This window comes from Chelonoidis abingdonii, chromosome 11 (genome assembly GCF_003597395.2).
Source record: "Chelonoidis abingdonii isolate Lonesome George chromosome 11, CheloAbing_2.0, whole genome shotgun sequence".
NCBI classification, from domain to species: Eukaryota; Metazoa; Chordata; order Testudines; family Testudinidae; genus Chelonoidis; species Chelonoidis abingdonii.
The window spans coordinates 750615-762252 of NC_133779.1; the positions used below are offsets into that span (position 1 = coordinate 750615).

Genomic DNA, 11638 nt, shown 5'->3' on the forward strand with positions numbered 1-11638 from the left:
GGCAGCACTCGCGTGCGATGGGGCCCTGATCTCAGCCAGGGGTCTGGCAGGGACCGGCACAAAGGGGCCCTAGATCTTGCGTGAAGACTCCCTGTGGAACAGGCCACCGTGCTCTGGCTACTCTCTGCCTGACACCTCCGAGTTGTTGCCGTCAGCCTGTGCAAGTGCCTGTCGGACAGGATTCGTCTGCTGGCCCACGAATTTCACACCCATTGTGCCCAGGCCTGGGGGCCAGCACCAAGCGGTGTGTAAACGATCCCACTCTGGGCAGGGCAGATTGGGCCCAGGCTGCGGGCTGGGAGAAACGGGCCCACACAGCTGCTGTGGCAAGGCACTGAAGGTACAAATCAGACTCGCCCGGGGTCCCACCGGCCAGGGCCATTGGCAGCCACTGGTGCATGTTTCAAACGAGCCCTTTGCAGCGAGGAGAGGAGCTGTGGGAAGTGGGGACTGATCTGGCAGAGTCTGCACCAGCTGCAATGCAGCGTCCCCCATCCCCTTGTCATGTCGCTGGAGCACAAGCGCCGGGCCTATAAGCCGGGCCCGACCCCAGCTCAGTCGCTAGTGTGAATGACCTGGGCGGGGGAGGCGTGTGTGTGTTGTTTGTCTGCGCGTCCCCCACCCCCCTCCGCCGTAGCATTGCATTCATGCGAGGCCGGGAATGTTGCTTGAGATATGGCCGAGGGATGTCTCTGGGTAAACATCACTTGGCAGCAGCATGACATCATTGGGGGCTGGCGCATGTGGGCCGCCCGGGGACCGGGCGGGGGGGGGGGGGGGGATAAACAGGCCCTGATGTCACAGTAACGCCGCTCCCCGGGGCCCGGCCGCACGGGACGCTGCCATTGGCCGAGCCGGGCGCGCAGCCTTCGCAACCGGCCTCCTGCGGCTCGGGCGCCTCCGCTCCGCGCACGGGATCCCGCAGCCCGTCCCCGGCTCGGCTCCGTGTCCCGCCTCGTCATCCAGGGACCCCGCCGGCCCGAGTTCGCACCCCCGCTCGTGGCCCCAGACCGTTCCTAGCAGCTGGGATGATTAGCCTGGGGGGCACCATCACAGCTGGCTCGGGGGCAGGCACCTGCAGGGAAACGCTCCAGGTCCAGCTGGGGTTTCCAGCGAGGTGACCTGGGATGGGGGAGCTGCATCCCCAGCTGCTCTGGGGGAGTCCCCGTCCCACATGTCCTGCTGCTTTCCCACGGGCCCCATAGCAGCCTGCCCCAGGGGCATAAGGGGAGGAAGCCCCTGCCCCCGCTCAGCCCTGCAGCGGGCCACACCATCTGACTGGAAGAAGCGTGCAATATTGGTGTGCAATGCAGTGCGTGAATGCAAGGAGCATGCAAAGCGGTGAACATGCCATGAGTTTGCTGAGTCTCCATTCCCAGGGGACGGGGGACCCCAATTCAGCAGCACTAACCATCCCTGTTATTGCAGCCGCAGACCCGCGGCCGGGGAGACCAAGCTCCCGTTGAGAGGGGTCCCCCTGGGGCAGGGGGCACATCGGGGAGCATTCCCCAACTCTGACCCTGTTCTAGGCATATGGTGTGGGGAGAGAGGATTCAGCCTCCAGCAGCTGCAAGGCAGCCCCTCCCCTCCCCACCAAAGCGGGAATTCCCCTCCCTTAGCCCCATGGTGGGAATTCCCCACAGCCTGGACAATCCCCAGGCTGCAGCCCTGGGCAAAGTCAGAGGCCCCAGGTCCAGACTGAGGGACACCAGAACTGTAGTGGGAGGGAGAGCCCAGGGCTGGGCTAGCAGGAGCTGCGGGTCAGGAGTGAGGGCACCTGCAGGGCTGGTGTGGGAGGGAAGCCAGGGCTGGGGTAGCAGGCGCTGTGGGTCGGGAGTGAGGGGCACCAACAGAGCTGGGGGGAGCCCAGGGCTGCGTAGGGGGAGGGGGCACTGTGCAGGGCCCTGTGAGCTGGGCCAGTCCCGCAGATGAAGGTGGCTCCTGGAGGCAGCTCGTTGCCAGGAGGGAGGAGGGCTGCTCGGGGAGCCCAGCTGGGTGGGGGATTCAAGCCCTGCACAATCCCCCTCTGTTCCAGGGTCAGTGAGTGTCTGTGCTGGACCCGGGTGTGTGTGTGTGTCATGTGTGCACCGCATGGGTGACAGGTCAGGCGCTGCAAGGGGGGTGCTGGGAGACCGGGGCCTGGCTGGGCCATGTCTGGGGACAGCCACAGAGCGGCTCTGTGGGTGTTCATGTGTACGCCTGTCTCTGCCTGTGCATTAGGGTGTGCGAGCACTAGTGTGTGTTCACGTGTACGCCTGTCTGTATGTCTGTGCACTAGTGTCCATGTTCACATGTACGCCTGTCTCTGCCCGTGCATTAGGGTGTGCGAGCACTAGTGTGTGTTCACGTGTACGCCTGTCTGTATGTCTGTGCACTAGTGTCCATGTTCACATGTACGCCTGTCTCTGCCCGTGCATTAGGGTGTGCGAGCACTAGTGTGTGTTCACGTGTACGCCTGTCTGTATGTCTGTGCACTAGTGTCCATGTTCACATGTACGCCTGTCTCTGCCCGTGCATTAGGGTGTGCGAGCACTAGTGTGTGTTCACGTGTACGCCTGTCTGTATGTCTGTGCACTAGTGTCCATGTTCACATGTACGCCTGTCTCTGCCCGTGCATTAGGGTGTGCGAGCACTAGTGTGTGTTCACGTGTACGCCTGTCTGTATGTCTGTGCACTAGTGTCCATGTTCACATGTACGCCTGTCTCTGCCCGTGCATTAGGGTGTGCGAGCACTAGTGTGTGTTCACGTGTACGCCTGTCTGTATGTCTGTGCACTAGTGTCCATGTTCACATGTACGCCTGTCTCTGCCCGTGCATTAGGGTGTGCGAGCACTAGTGTGTGTTCACGTGTACGCCTGTCTGTATGTCTGTGCACTAGTGTCCATGTTCACATGTACGCCTGTCTCTGCCCGTGCATTAGGGTGTGCGAGCACTAGTGTGTGTTCACGTGTACGCCTGTCTGTATGTCTGTGCACTAGTGTCCATGTTCACATGTACGCCTGTCTCTGCCCGTGCATTAGGGTGTGCGAGCACTAGTGTGTGTTCACGTGTACGCCTGTCTGTATGTCTGTGCACTAGTGTCCATGTTCACATGTACGCCTGTCTCTGCCCGTGCATTAGGGTGTGCGAGCACTAGTGTGTGTTCACGTGTACGCCTGTCTGTATGTCTGTGCACTAGTGTCCATGTTCACATGTACGCCTGTCTCTGCCCGTGCATTAGGGTGTGCGAGCACTAGTGTGTGTTCACGTGTACGCCTGTCTGTATGTCTGTGCACTAGTGTCCATGTTCACATGTACGCCTGTCTCTGCCCGTGCATTAGGGTGTGCGAGCACTAGTGTGTGTTCACGTGTACGCCTGTCTGTATGTCTGTGCACTAGTGTCCATGTTCACATGTACGCCTGTCTCTGCCCGTGCATTAGGGTGTGCGAGCACTAGTGTGTGTTCACGTGTACGCCTGTCTGTATGTCTGTGCACTAGTGTCCATGTTCACATGTACGCCTGTCTCTGCCCGTGCATTAGGGTGTGCGAGCACTAGTGTGTGNGGGGGGGGGGCTGCAGCGGGCGGCCCCAGCTATCGCCGCCCGCAGGCGGGTCGCACCGATTCGCCGCCCGGCGCGGCTCCCTGGTTGGCCCGGCCGCTGTTACCGGGGGACGCGGCTTCTGCGCCGCAACTTCGCCTGGAAACCGGCCGCGCTGCTGCGCCTGCCCCGAGCCGCCGCGCTGAGTGGCTGGGCCGGGCCGAGCTGGCCGGCCCCGAACCGGCCTCAGCCTCACCCCGCCCCCACCTCCGGGGGCTGGGTGTGAAATGTCTCCGCCCAGGGCATCCCAAAGCCGGGAGAGAACCCAGGAGTCCTGGCTCCCAGCCCCCCCTACTCTAACCACTAGTCCCTACGCCCATCCCGTCCCAGAGCCTGCAGAGAACCCAGGAGTCCTGGCTCCCAGCCCCCCTACTCTAACCTCTAGTCCCCACTCCCCTCCCAGTGCTAGGGAAAGAACCCAGGAGTCCTGGCTCCCAGCCCCCCATTCTGACCACTAGACCCCACTCCCCTCCCAGAGCTGGAAGAGAACCCAGGAGTCCTGGCTCCCAACCCTCCTATTCTGACCACTAGTCCCCCTCCCACACACCTCAGAAATGCAGCCCCCAACACTGGCAGTTGATTTAAGGCCAGTGCTGCTGCCCCCCAGGATTCCTGCGAGCCCCTCACTAGCTGTGTGTCTGTGTCGGCCCATGGGATGTGGGTTTTAACAGCAAAGGGGTTTCTCAGCTTTCACTGTGTTACCGCAGCGCAAATCCAGAGTTGCCTCACTGAACTCAGAGCCCATGGAGAGTCGCTGCCCTGAGCATGCTGGAGTCATGACATGTGGCCCCTGGTGTGCCGCACGGAGGGCGTAACAGCAGCGCCTGGCACATTCGCCCCATGGCGGAGAGGGGAGCTGAAGGTTGAGAGAGGCAGAGACTTGCAGGACTAGAATCCAGCTCTCCTAGGCGAGCTCTTTCACCCCATGCTGCCTCTGCCCCCAGAACGTCCCAGTTCTGGCCCCTCACGGCAACTCCTGCGCCCGCAGGCTGGACGGCACATCCTGAGCCACATCCCCGCAGCACAGCTCTTCCCCCACTGCAGCCTTCAGTGACGGAAACACAAAGCTGATGAAAGTCACCTCTGAGTCACACGCCCCAGCGGCTTTGGGAACCGGTGCTTCCTGCCACCCCAGCCACTCACCCTGGGTCCCAGAGCCCTCTGGAGCCTGCTTCTCCCCGGAGAGTGTGTGTGTGTTCGTGTGCAGTTGGGTAGGGACGTCTAGGGTCTGTATCTGTCCATCTTCCCACCTGCTGTCACCTGTAACACAGCTCAGATTGCCGAGGTGCTCAAAGTGCCTGTAATTGGTGCCTGAACTCATGCAAGATTCATGTGTATTTGTGAGCTCTTTGAGGCAGAGACTGTGCTGTTCTTGGTCTGTGCAGCGCCCGGCGCAACGTGGCCATATCTCAGCCAGGGTCTGGGCAGCGCTGGCACGACAGGGCCCTGCTCTCAGCTGGGGTCTGGGCAGTGCCTGGCGTGACGGAGCCTGATCTCGGTGGGGGTCCGGGCAGCACTCGGCACGACAGGGCCCTGATCTCAGCTGGGGTCCGGGCAGCGCCCAGCGCAACAGGGCCCTGATCTTGGTTGGGGTCTCAGCAGTGCCCGGCACAACAAGGCCCTGATCTCGGCCGGGGTCTGGACAGCGCCCAGCACGACAGGACCCTGATCTCAGCCAGGGTCTGGGCAGCGCTCAGCGCCCTGATCCCGGCTGCGGTCTGGGTGGCGCCTGGCCCGATGAGGACTCTGATCTTTAGGCACAGTTGCAGCACAGACAACAAATCACAATGGTGCTAATGATACATGGCACAGGACCATGGGCTCAGAGGACAGGCACACAGTTCGAGTTTGTGAGGAGGCAGCGTGATGTGTTATTTGCCCCAGGGGAAGCTTGGGGTCAGAGCTAAGGTTATTCTCACAGAAGTTATCAGGATAGGGGGTGTCTGACACCATGGTGCCCTCAGTGTCTCGTTTAATCTGCACCACGAAGCGTGCGGTGACAGTGCGGCTGGTTCAGTGTCGCTGCAACACCCCCACCCTTGTGCTAAGCCTGGGCCCTAGAGCAGTCAGCATCTCAGCCATAGGGCCTGGCTGCATTAAGGGGGTTTGCCGTGAATTGTGCCATTTACCCACCTTTCCCATTGCACCGGTGCAAGAGCTGCTTTACCCAGTGCTGGGAGAGGGGGAGGTTCACATGGCACTAGTGCAAGGGGGGAGGACCCGGGGGGTGCATGTTATGGCTGCACTGGAGGGTGGAAGACTCTAAATATCCTCTCAGGGCCCTGGTAACAGAGGCACCTGGAGCCACTGGTGGGGTGATGGGGACGGGCTGTGAAGGCCAATTGTAGCACTCCCCCTCCCTCCCCCGGTTTCCTCCCCCTCCTTCAGACAGCGATTGGGAACCATAGGAGTCACATGAGGGCACAAGCCCAGCCTGACTTGAGGGGGGGGTTTCTTCTCCTCAGCAGGGCTCAGACTAACTTCCTCTCACTTCCCAATCAACCCCTCTCCACTCCAGTTCTGCACGGTCCCGAATCCCATGCACCCCACTCCCCCACAATCCCACGCAGTGCTAGGCCCCAGACACCCCAGGGCCCCATTTCCCTCTCATGGGTCCAGCAGCCCCCCCCATCCTAAGCCTCGCATCATCACTCCATGTAGCCCCATTCCTCACTATGCACCCCCACACTCCATTCATGCACCAACTCCCCCATACCCTCAGCACACCCCCAGCACCCCATTTCCTATGCATGCACCCCCACAGCCCAGTGCATGCAGTCTGCACCTCCATCCTCCTCCTTAGCTACGTACCCCCACGCCCCAGGGCATCCCCGCTGCACTCCCCATTCCCTTGCAGCCCCATGCACCCCCCACCTCCTGGCACCCCCAGACCTCACACCCCCTCCCTCTTCGGACCCCTGCACGCACCCCTCCCCCCCCGGGGGATCCCCGCTCGCCACAGACGCCTGCACAAGCCCGAACTTGTCCGCGCGGGGGCGGGCCGGCGCTGACGTCACGGCCCGGGGGGCGGCGCGAGCCTCGAGCCCCGGGAGCGGCTGGAGTCCGCGCGCGACTTGTTGTGGCTTTTGCTTGTCCCGGTGCCGCTGAGCTCGCCGCGGCCGCTGCGCACAGTCGGAGCCTCCGCGGGACCCAGCGACACCCGAGCCGCCCCGGGAGGGTTCATGCAGCTGCAGTAAGTGAGGCCGGGGCAGTTGAGCAGGGTCCGGAGGCGGCGAGGCGGAGGCAGGTGCCCGCGGCACATGGCGATTGTTTGGTGCCGGGCGGGGACGCAGCCGGGGCGGGGCCCGGTGTCTTGGCTCAGTCCTGGGGAGGGGGCAGTGGCCGGGGCATGGGGCGGTGTTGGGGGGCCGCGGGGCAGGGATTGATAGAAGAGCTGGGGCTCGGGGGGCAGTGCCTGGGGGCCGGTGCCCGTGGAGGAGGGGGGAGATGCCCAGCCTCCCTCGCCACCCCCAGATCTCTCCTGGAAAACGGGATTTTGCAGCCTCGCCCGGTTGCCCCCAAACCCGCTGGGCTCAGCCGGTCCGGGACCTGCTGGTGGGAGGGGGGACGGGTCCAGTCGGGGCTGCCCGGGTTTGTTTACAAACATTGCTTCCCCCCCCCCCCACTCTGCGGCGACACCTGGTGGGGAGCGCGGGTCCCTGCGCCCCGGAGGGGGCGGCCGCGGTCCCCCTGCCTGGGTCCCTCCCGTTGCCCCCCTGACCGCCCCGTCCCTTGCCCGCAGAGCTCACCGAGCGCCATGGCCAGAGCACCGCAGGAGGGGAGCCGCGCTCAGCCGACAGCCGCCCTGCCAGGGGACCCAGCCTTCCTGCTGGGGGGGGCGGTGGCCGTGCCGCCCGCCGTCTGCCCGGGCAGCCTCGCCCTGCCACCCCGGCTGAACTGCAGCCTGTGCCCCAACGGCCCCACTCCCTGCTCGCTCTACCGCTGTGTCCGGGGGCCGGAGCCCCCCCGGCGCTGGGACGCCCCCGAGGCTGGCAGGACACATGGTGAGTCTCCCTGCGAGAGCCCCCTACCCGACCGGGCATCGCGCCCTAGACGGTGCCCCCCAGCACCCATGGGGGGCACCAGCATGGCCAGATGGTGTGGGGGAAGGGGCAGGAAACCCAGCAACTAGGGGATGTCCTGCCCTGGGCACGTGACCTCCTGTCCCCAGTCCCTAGAGGTCAGCTCCTGTCCTGAGGGCCCCCCCCCTTTTACAGCCCTGGAATCTGCGGGTTCCCACCCCTTCTCCCTGGGGGAGGGGACAGCTGCACCGGGTGGCTGCAGGTGCAGCCGCATCCTTCCCCCCATTTGCAGGTGCCAGTGGGTGCTGTACGCAGCCTGTGGGCAGCGCAGGCTGGGTCTGGCCAGTGGTGCTGCGTGTCCCTGGCACTGCAAGCTGGACACACGGCTGCCCAGACCCATTGTGGCGGGCGGCTCGTTCTCAGAGGCACCAGCTCTGATTGTCTCGTCCCTAGACACGGACCCTTGGGAGCCCTGCAGGGTCACAGGCAGGGCAAGTGCCAGGCCCTGACCCACCAACCCCAGGATGAGGGCAGCCTGGGAGAATGGTCCAACTCACCCATGCAGCGCTGCTGAGCTCAGGGGAGAGGGGGCAACCCAGATACCCCCAGCCAGTCCCCCCCTTCCGCCCCAGTGCAGTTGCACGAGTCCAAAGGGACAGGTCCATTGTCACCCGTCGTGCAGGCTGATGCACCAGCAGAGCTGGGGGTCAGGGGGCGGCATGCTCCCTTGTCCTGCACTGGTCCCTGGGTTTTCCTGCAGGGCGGCTCCCCCTGCACCCCCAGCTGCCGCAGACCATTCGCTGTGGCCCTGCTAGCCCCTGCCGGAGACTTCCCGTGGCAGCTCCAAGTCGCTGCGCTGCCCCAGCCAGGCCGGCTTTGTGTCCCCATCCGGCTGGGCCTCCGGCTCCCCGCTCTGCATGGAGCTGAGACACCTCGTGTTTGAGTAAACAGTGCACGGCCCCAGACCGCACTGCTGACTCATGGCTCTCCTCCTGCAGGACGCCGCCAGGCTCACTTGGCTAATGAGGGGCTGCTCGTTAGCAGGCAGGAGGCAAGGATCCGGGCAGGCAGATGGCAGAGTGTGATTGTGGGGATGGGGAGGTTGACCCAGGCAGCTCAGTTGGGCTGACAAGCTCGGGCATGTCCCAGCTGGGCAGAGTTTGATTCTCTGCAGGGCTCCCCCGGGTGAGTCTCCGTGGGCAGTGCCGCTCTAGGCTGGGCATGGGGCAGGTCTGTGACGCCGTCTCCAATCTTGGCACTGCAGGTGCCAGGGTCCCTGGGCGGTGACCGAGGGGGGAGAGACATGGTGAGAGCAGCCACACGTGCCCATTGCTGAGCTCGGGCCAGGGGCACAGCCAGAGGTCATTTGAAATGGGCATCCCGCAGATCAGCCAGGAGATAGGGCTACTGAGCCCCTGGCCGGGGGCTGCCCCCACCCTCCGTCCGTGGGAATTGTTCTGGGCTTTCCTGTTGACAAGCACTGGGGCCTGTGTCTGTCGGGAGCTGTATCCTGGCCCGACCCCTCTGGGCCCCACGCCAGCACTGGAAGCAAGACCTCAGCAACCATGCACTGGCCGGGCTCCACTGCCAGCCTTGCTGTCCCCATGGGGCAAGGGTCAGAGCCCCCCGCCACCCCTGACCTGCTGGGGAAAGTCCTGCCTGGGGGAGGGGGCTTGGGTGGGTGCTGGGCTCACATCTTTCCTGGGAGGGGCTGTTGGGTCACCTGCCCTGCAGCCTGCCTCTCCCCGACCACTCGGCTCTGCCCCCCCGCCCCCAGGAGAGCTCCAGCCCATGCAGGATGAGGGGCCCAACAGGGAGCAGCCCCCCACCGAGCCAGCCCCAGAGGGTGCAGTGTCCAACGGCGGCCTCCCTGGGGAGCCCCTGGACCCGGAGCATGCACTGGGGGCCCAGCTGCGGCGTATGGGCGACGCCTTCCACCAGGCCCACGAGAGGCAGGTGAGTCCCAGTGGAGAGACCCGGGTGTGAGGGGAGCCGGGGGCGGTGCCCATAGAAGGGAGTCTCGGCTGGGGGTGGGGACCCTTGAAGGGAATTTGTCCAGCCCAGGTGGGGCTCTGGCTTTGCGGCTGGGGGTGTGAGCTCAGGGCAGAGGGGCCCAGCTCTGTTGGAGTCACATGCTCCTGGCGAGGGCAGGGTCAGCCCGGGATGCCCCTTGCTGGGGACGGGGGGCGGGGGCTGGAAAGGGTTAATGGCTCTCTCAGGGAAAGAGATGCAGTAATAGAACCCAGGAGTCCTGGCTCCCCACTCCCCTCGCTCGGACCCCCCCACACCCCTCAGGCTTGCGCTGATCCAGCCCCAGGCATGGGAATCACACCCCTCCTCCCGTGCAGAAGGGGAGGCTGGGCCCGGGGCGGTTGGGCAAGCGAGCCGCTGAGTCACACGCTATAAATAGCCCTGGGTATATAAGGCCATGGAGCTAGCGGCAGGAGCTTAGAGTGAGCAGGGAGAGGCAGCCCAGCGTAGCCACCCCCGCCGCACGCCCTGTGGCAAGGCGCCCTGACCTCCCCCCAGCAGCAGCAGGGCTGGGTGCTGCTCACGCAGGCAGAGCTGGGAGGCTGCCTGGGGCTCCTGCCAGCCTGGGCACCCCAGGGATTTAGGAAAGAGGCAGCCAGCCCTGCTGGAGCCTGGTGGCCGGTGCCAGAGGGCTGAGCCCCGGGAGGAGGCGGTGGGGGGGGAATGGCAGCGGGTCCTGCCGCGGCACTAACTTGGCCTCTCTCCATCCCCGTAGTGGCAGGAGCGACAGGGAGCGCTCTGGGCCCGTTTCTGCCACTACCTCTCTCAGCTGCTGGGTGCCTTCTACAACATGCCCCTGGATGTGATGCCTGAGCTGCAGCCGAACTAGCCCCTTGCAGGTCGGAGCCGGGGGGGAGGGGAGGGACCAGCCCCCCCAGCGTGGACTGCAGAGCCTCTTGGCAAAATGTAGCAACTTCCAGAGCTCATACCACCCTCGCCCCCCGGGCGAGCCATGGCTCCTGCGGGCTGGGCCCCAGGCTGCTGCCCGACTATAGGCACCCACTGTCTATTTATTTATTTATTTTCGAGTACTGACTGGGACCCCCGCACTGCAGGGCCCCATGGCGGGGAGCAGCCTCCCCCCACTGTTCCTCAGGGAGCCCCACGCAGTTGTGGCGGGGGGCAGACACGCATGTGACAGCCCCAGGCATTGCCTCTGCCTCACCCCCGACTCCCCTCGGGACAGCGGGAAGAGCTGGACTCCGGCAGCAGCAGGGAGGGCGAACTCTGAAGTGGGCTCAGCCAGCCGTCCTGCTGCTTCCTCGCCATGCCGCTGGGCAGCCTGAGGGGGGGGGACCCTGCCTGCCCCGTTGCCTCCCCACGCACAACTTGCTGCTGCGGCTCGGGGCATGGCCAGCCCTGAGCCCAGCACTGCGCCCAGATCAGGGCAGGGGGGGCCTAGCAGGGGCGGCTGGAGCACTGTACATACTGTACATAGTGACACTGTACAGACACTGGGCCACGCTGTACATAGGGGGACATTGTACATACGGGGACACGCTTGCTGTACATGAGCAGTGACTTTGGTTTTCTACGTTTCCTTTTCAATAAAACTGGATTTAAGCAAAGAGGCGTCTGCGTCTGTGTCTGTGTCACTCCCAACCACGGGGGATCCCCGGCGCCCTCGGCCTGGCCGCTCACAGGGGCTATTTCGGAGCTAGGTCAAGGCCAATTTTAGAACAGGAAGCCAGAGGCTGACTTGGCCCAGCCAAGGCCCCTGCCCACGGAGCCAGAGCTGGGTGTGGAAAGGGAACAGCTGCCAGGGGCCTCTGGCACCCTTCCTACAGTGCTGCACCCCTGCCCACCAGCTGTGCCCACCAGAGCAACCCAGCCCCCCCACCCCATGTCCGAGCTCCTGTCCAGCTGCACAAGGGGGGTGGGGGCATGTGGAAAGCAGCAGTGCCACCCCTGCCCTAGGCCCCCTGGTAGCCCAGGAGCTCCACAGCACGGCCAGTCCTGGCACAGGTGAGCCTAGCCCCCTCCCGGGGAAGTGCCATTTAACTGAG

General features: G+C 64.5%; 1 protein-coding gene across 1 annotated transcript in view; it reads left to right on the top strand.

Moving 5' to 3' along the window:
* BBC3 (BCL2 binding component 3) overlaps positions 1-11200 on the top strand; it is a 245466-nt gene extending 234266 nt beyond the window's left edge. Inside the window, exons 2-5 of the mRNA XM_075070551.1 lie at positions 6704-6772; positions 7322-7583; positions 9379-9557; positions 10348-11200. Of these exons, the coding sequence (XP_074926652.1) occupies positions 7337-7583; positions 9379-9557; positions 10348-10461 (540 nt within the window). The 5' untranslated portion in view covers positions 6704-6772; positions 7322-7336 and the 3' untranslated portion in view covers positions 10462-11200. The remainder of the gene's footprint in view (positions 1-6703; positions 6773-7321; positions 7584-9378; positions 9558-10347) is intronic.
* The last annotated feature ends 438 nt before the right edge of the window (positions 11201-11638 follow it).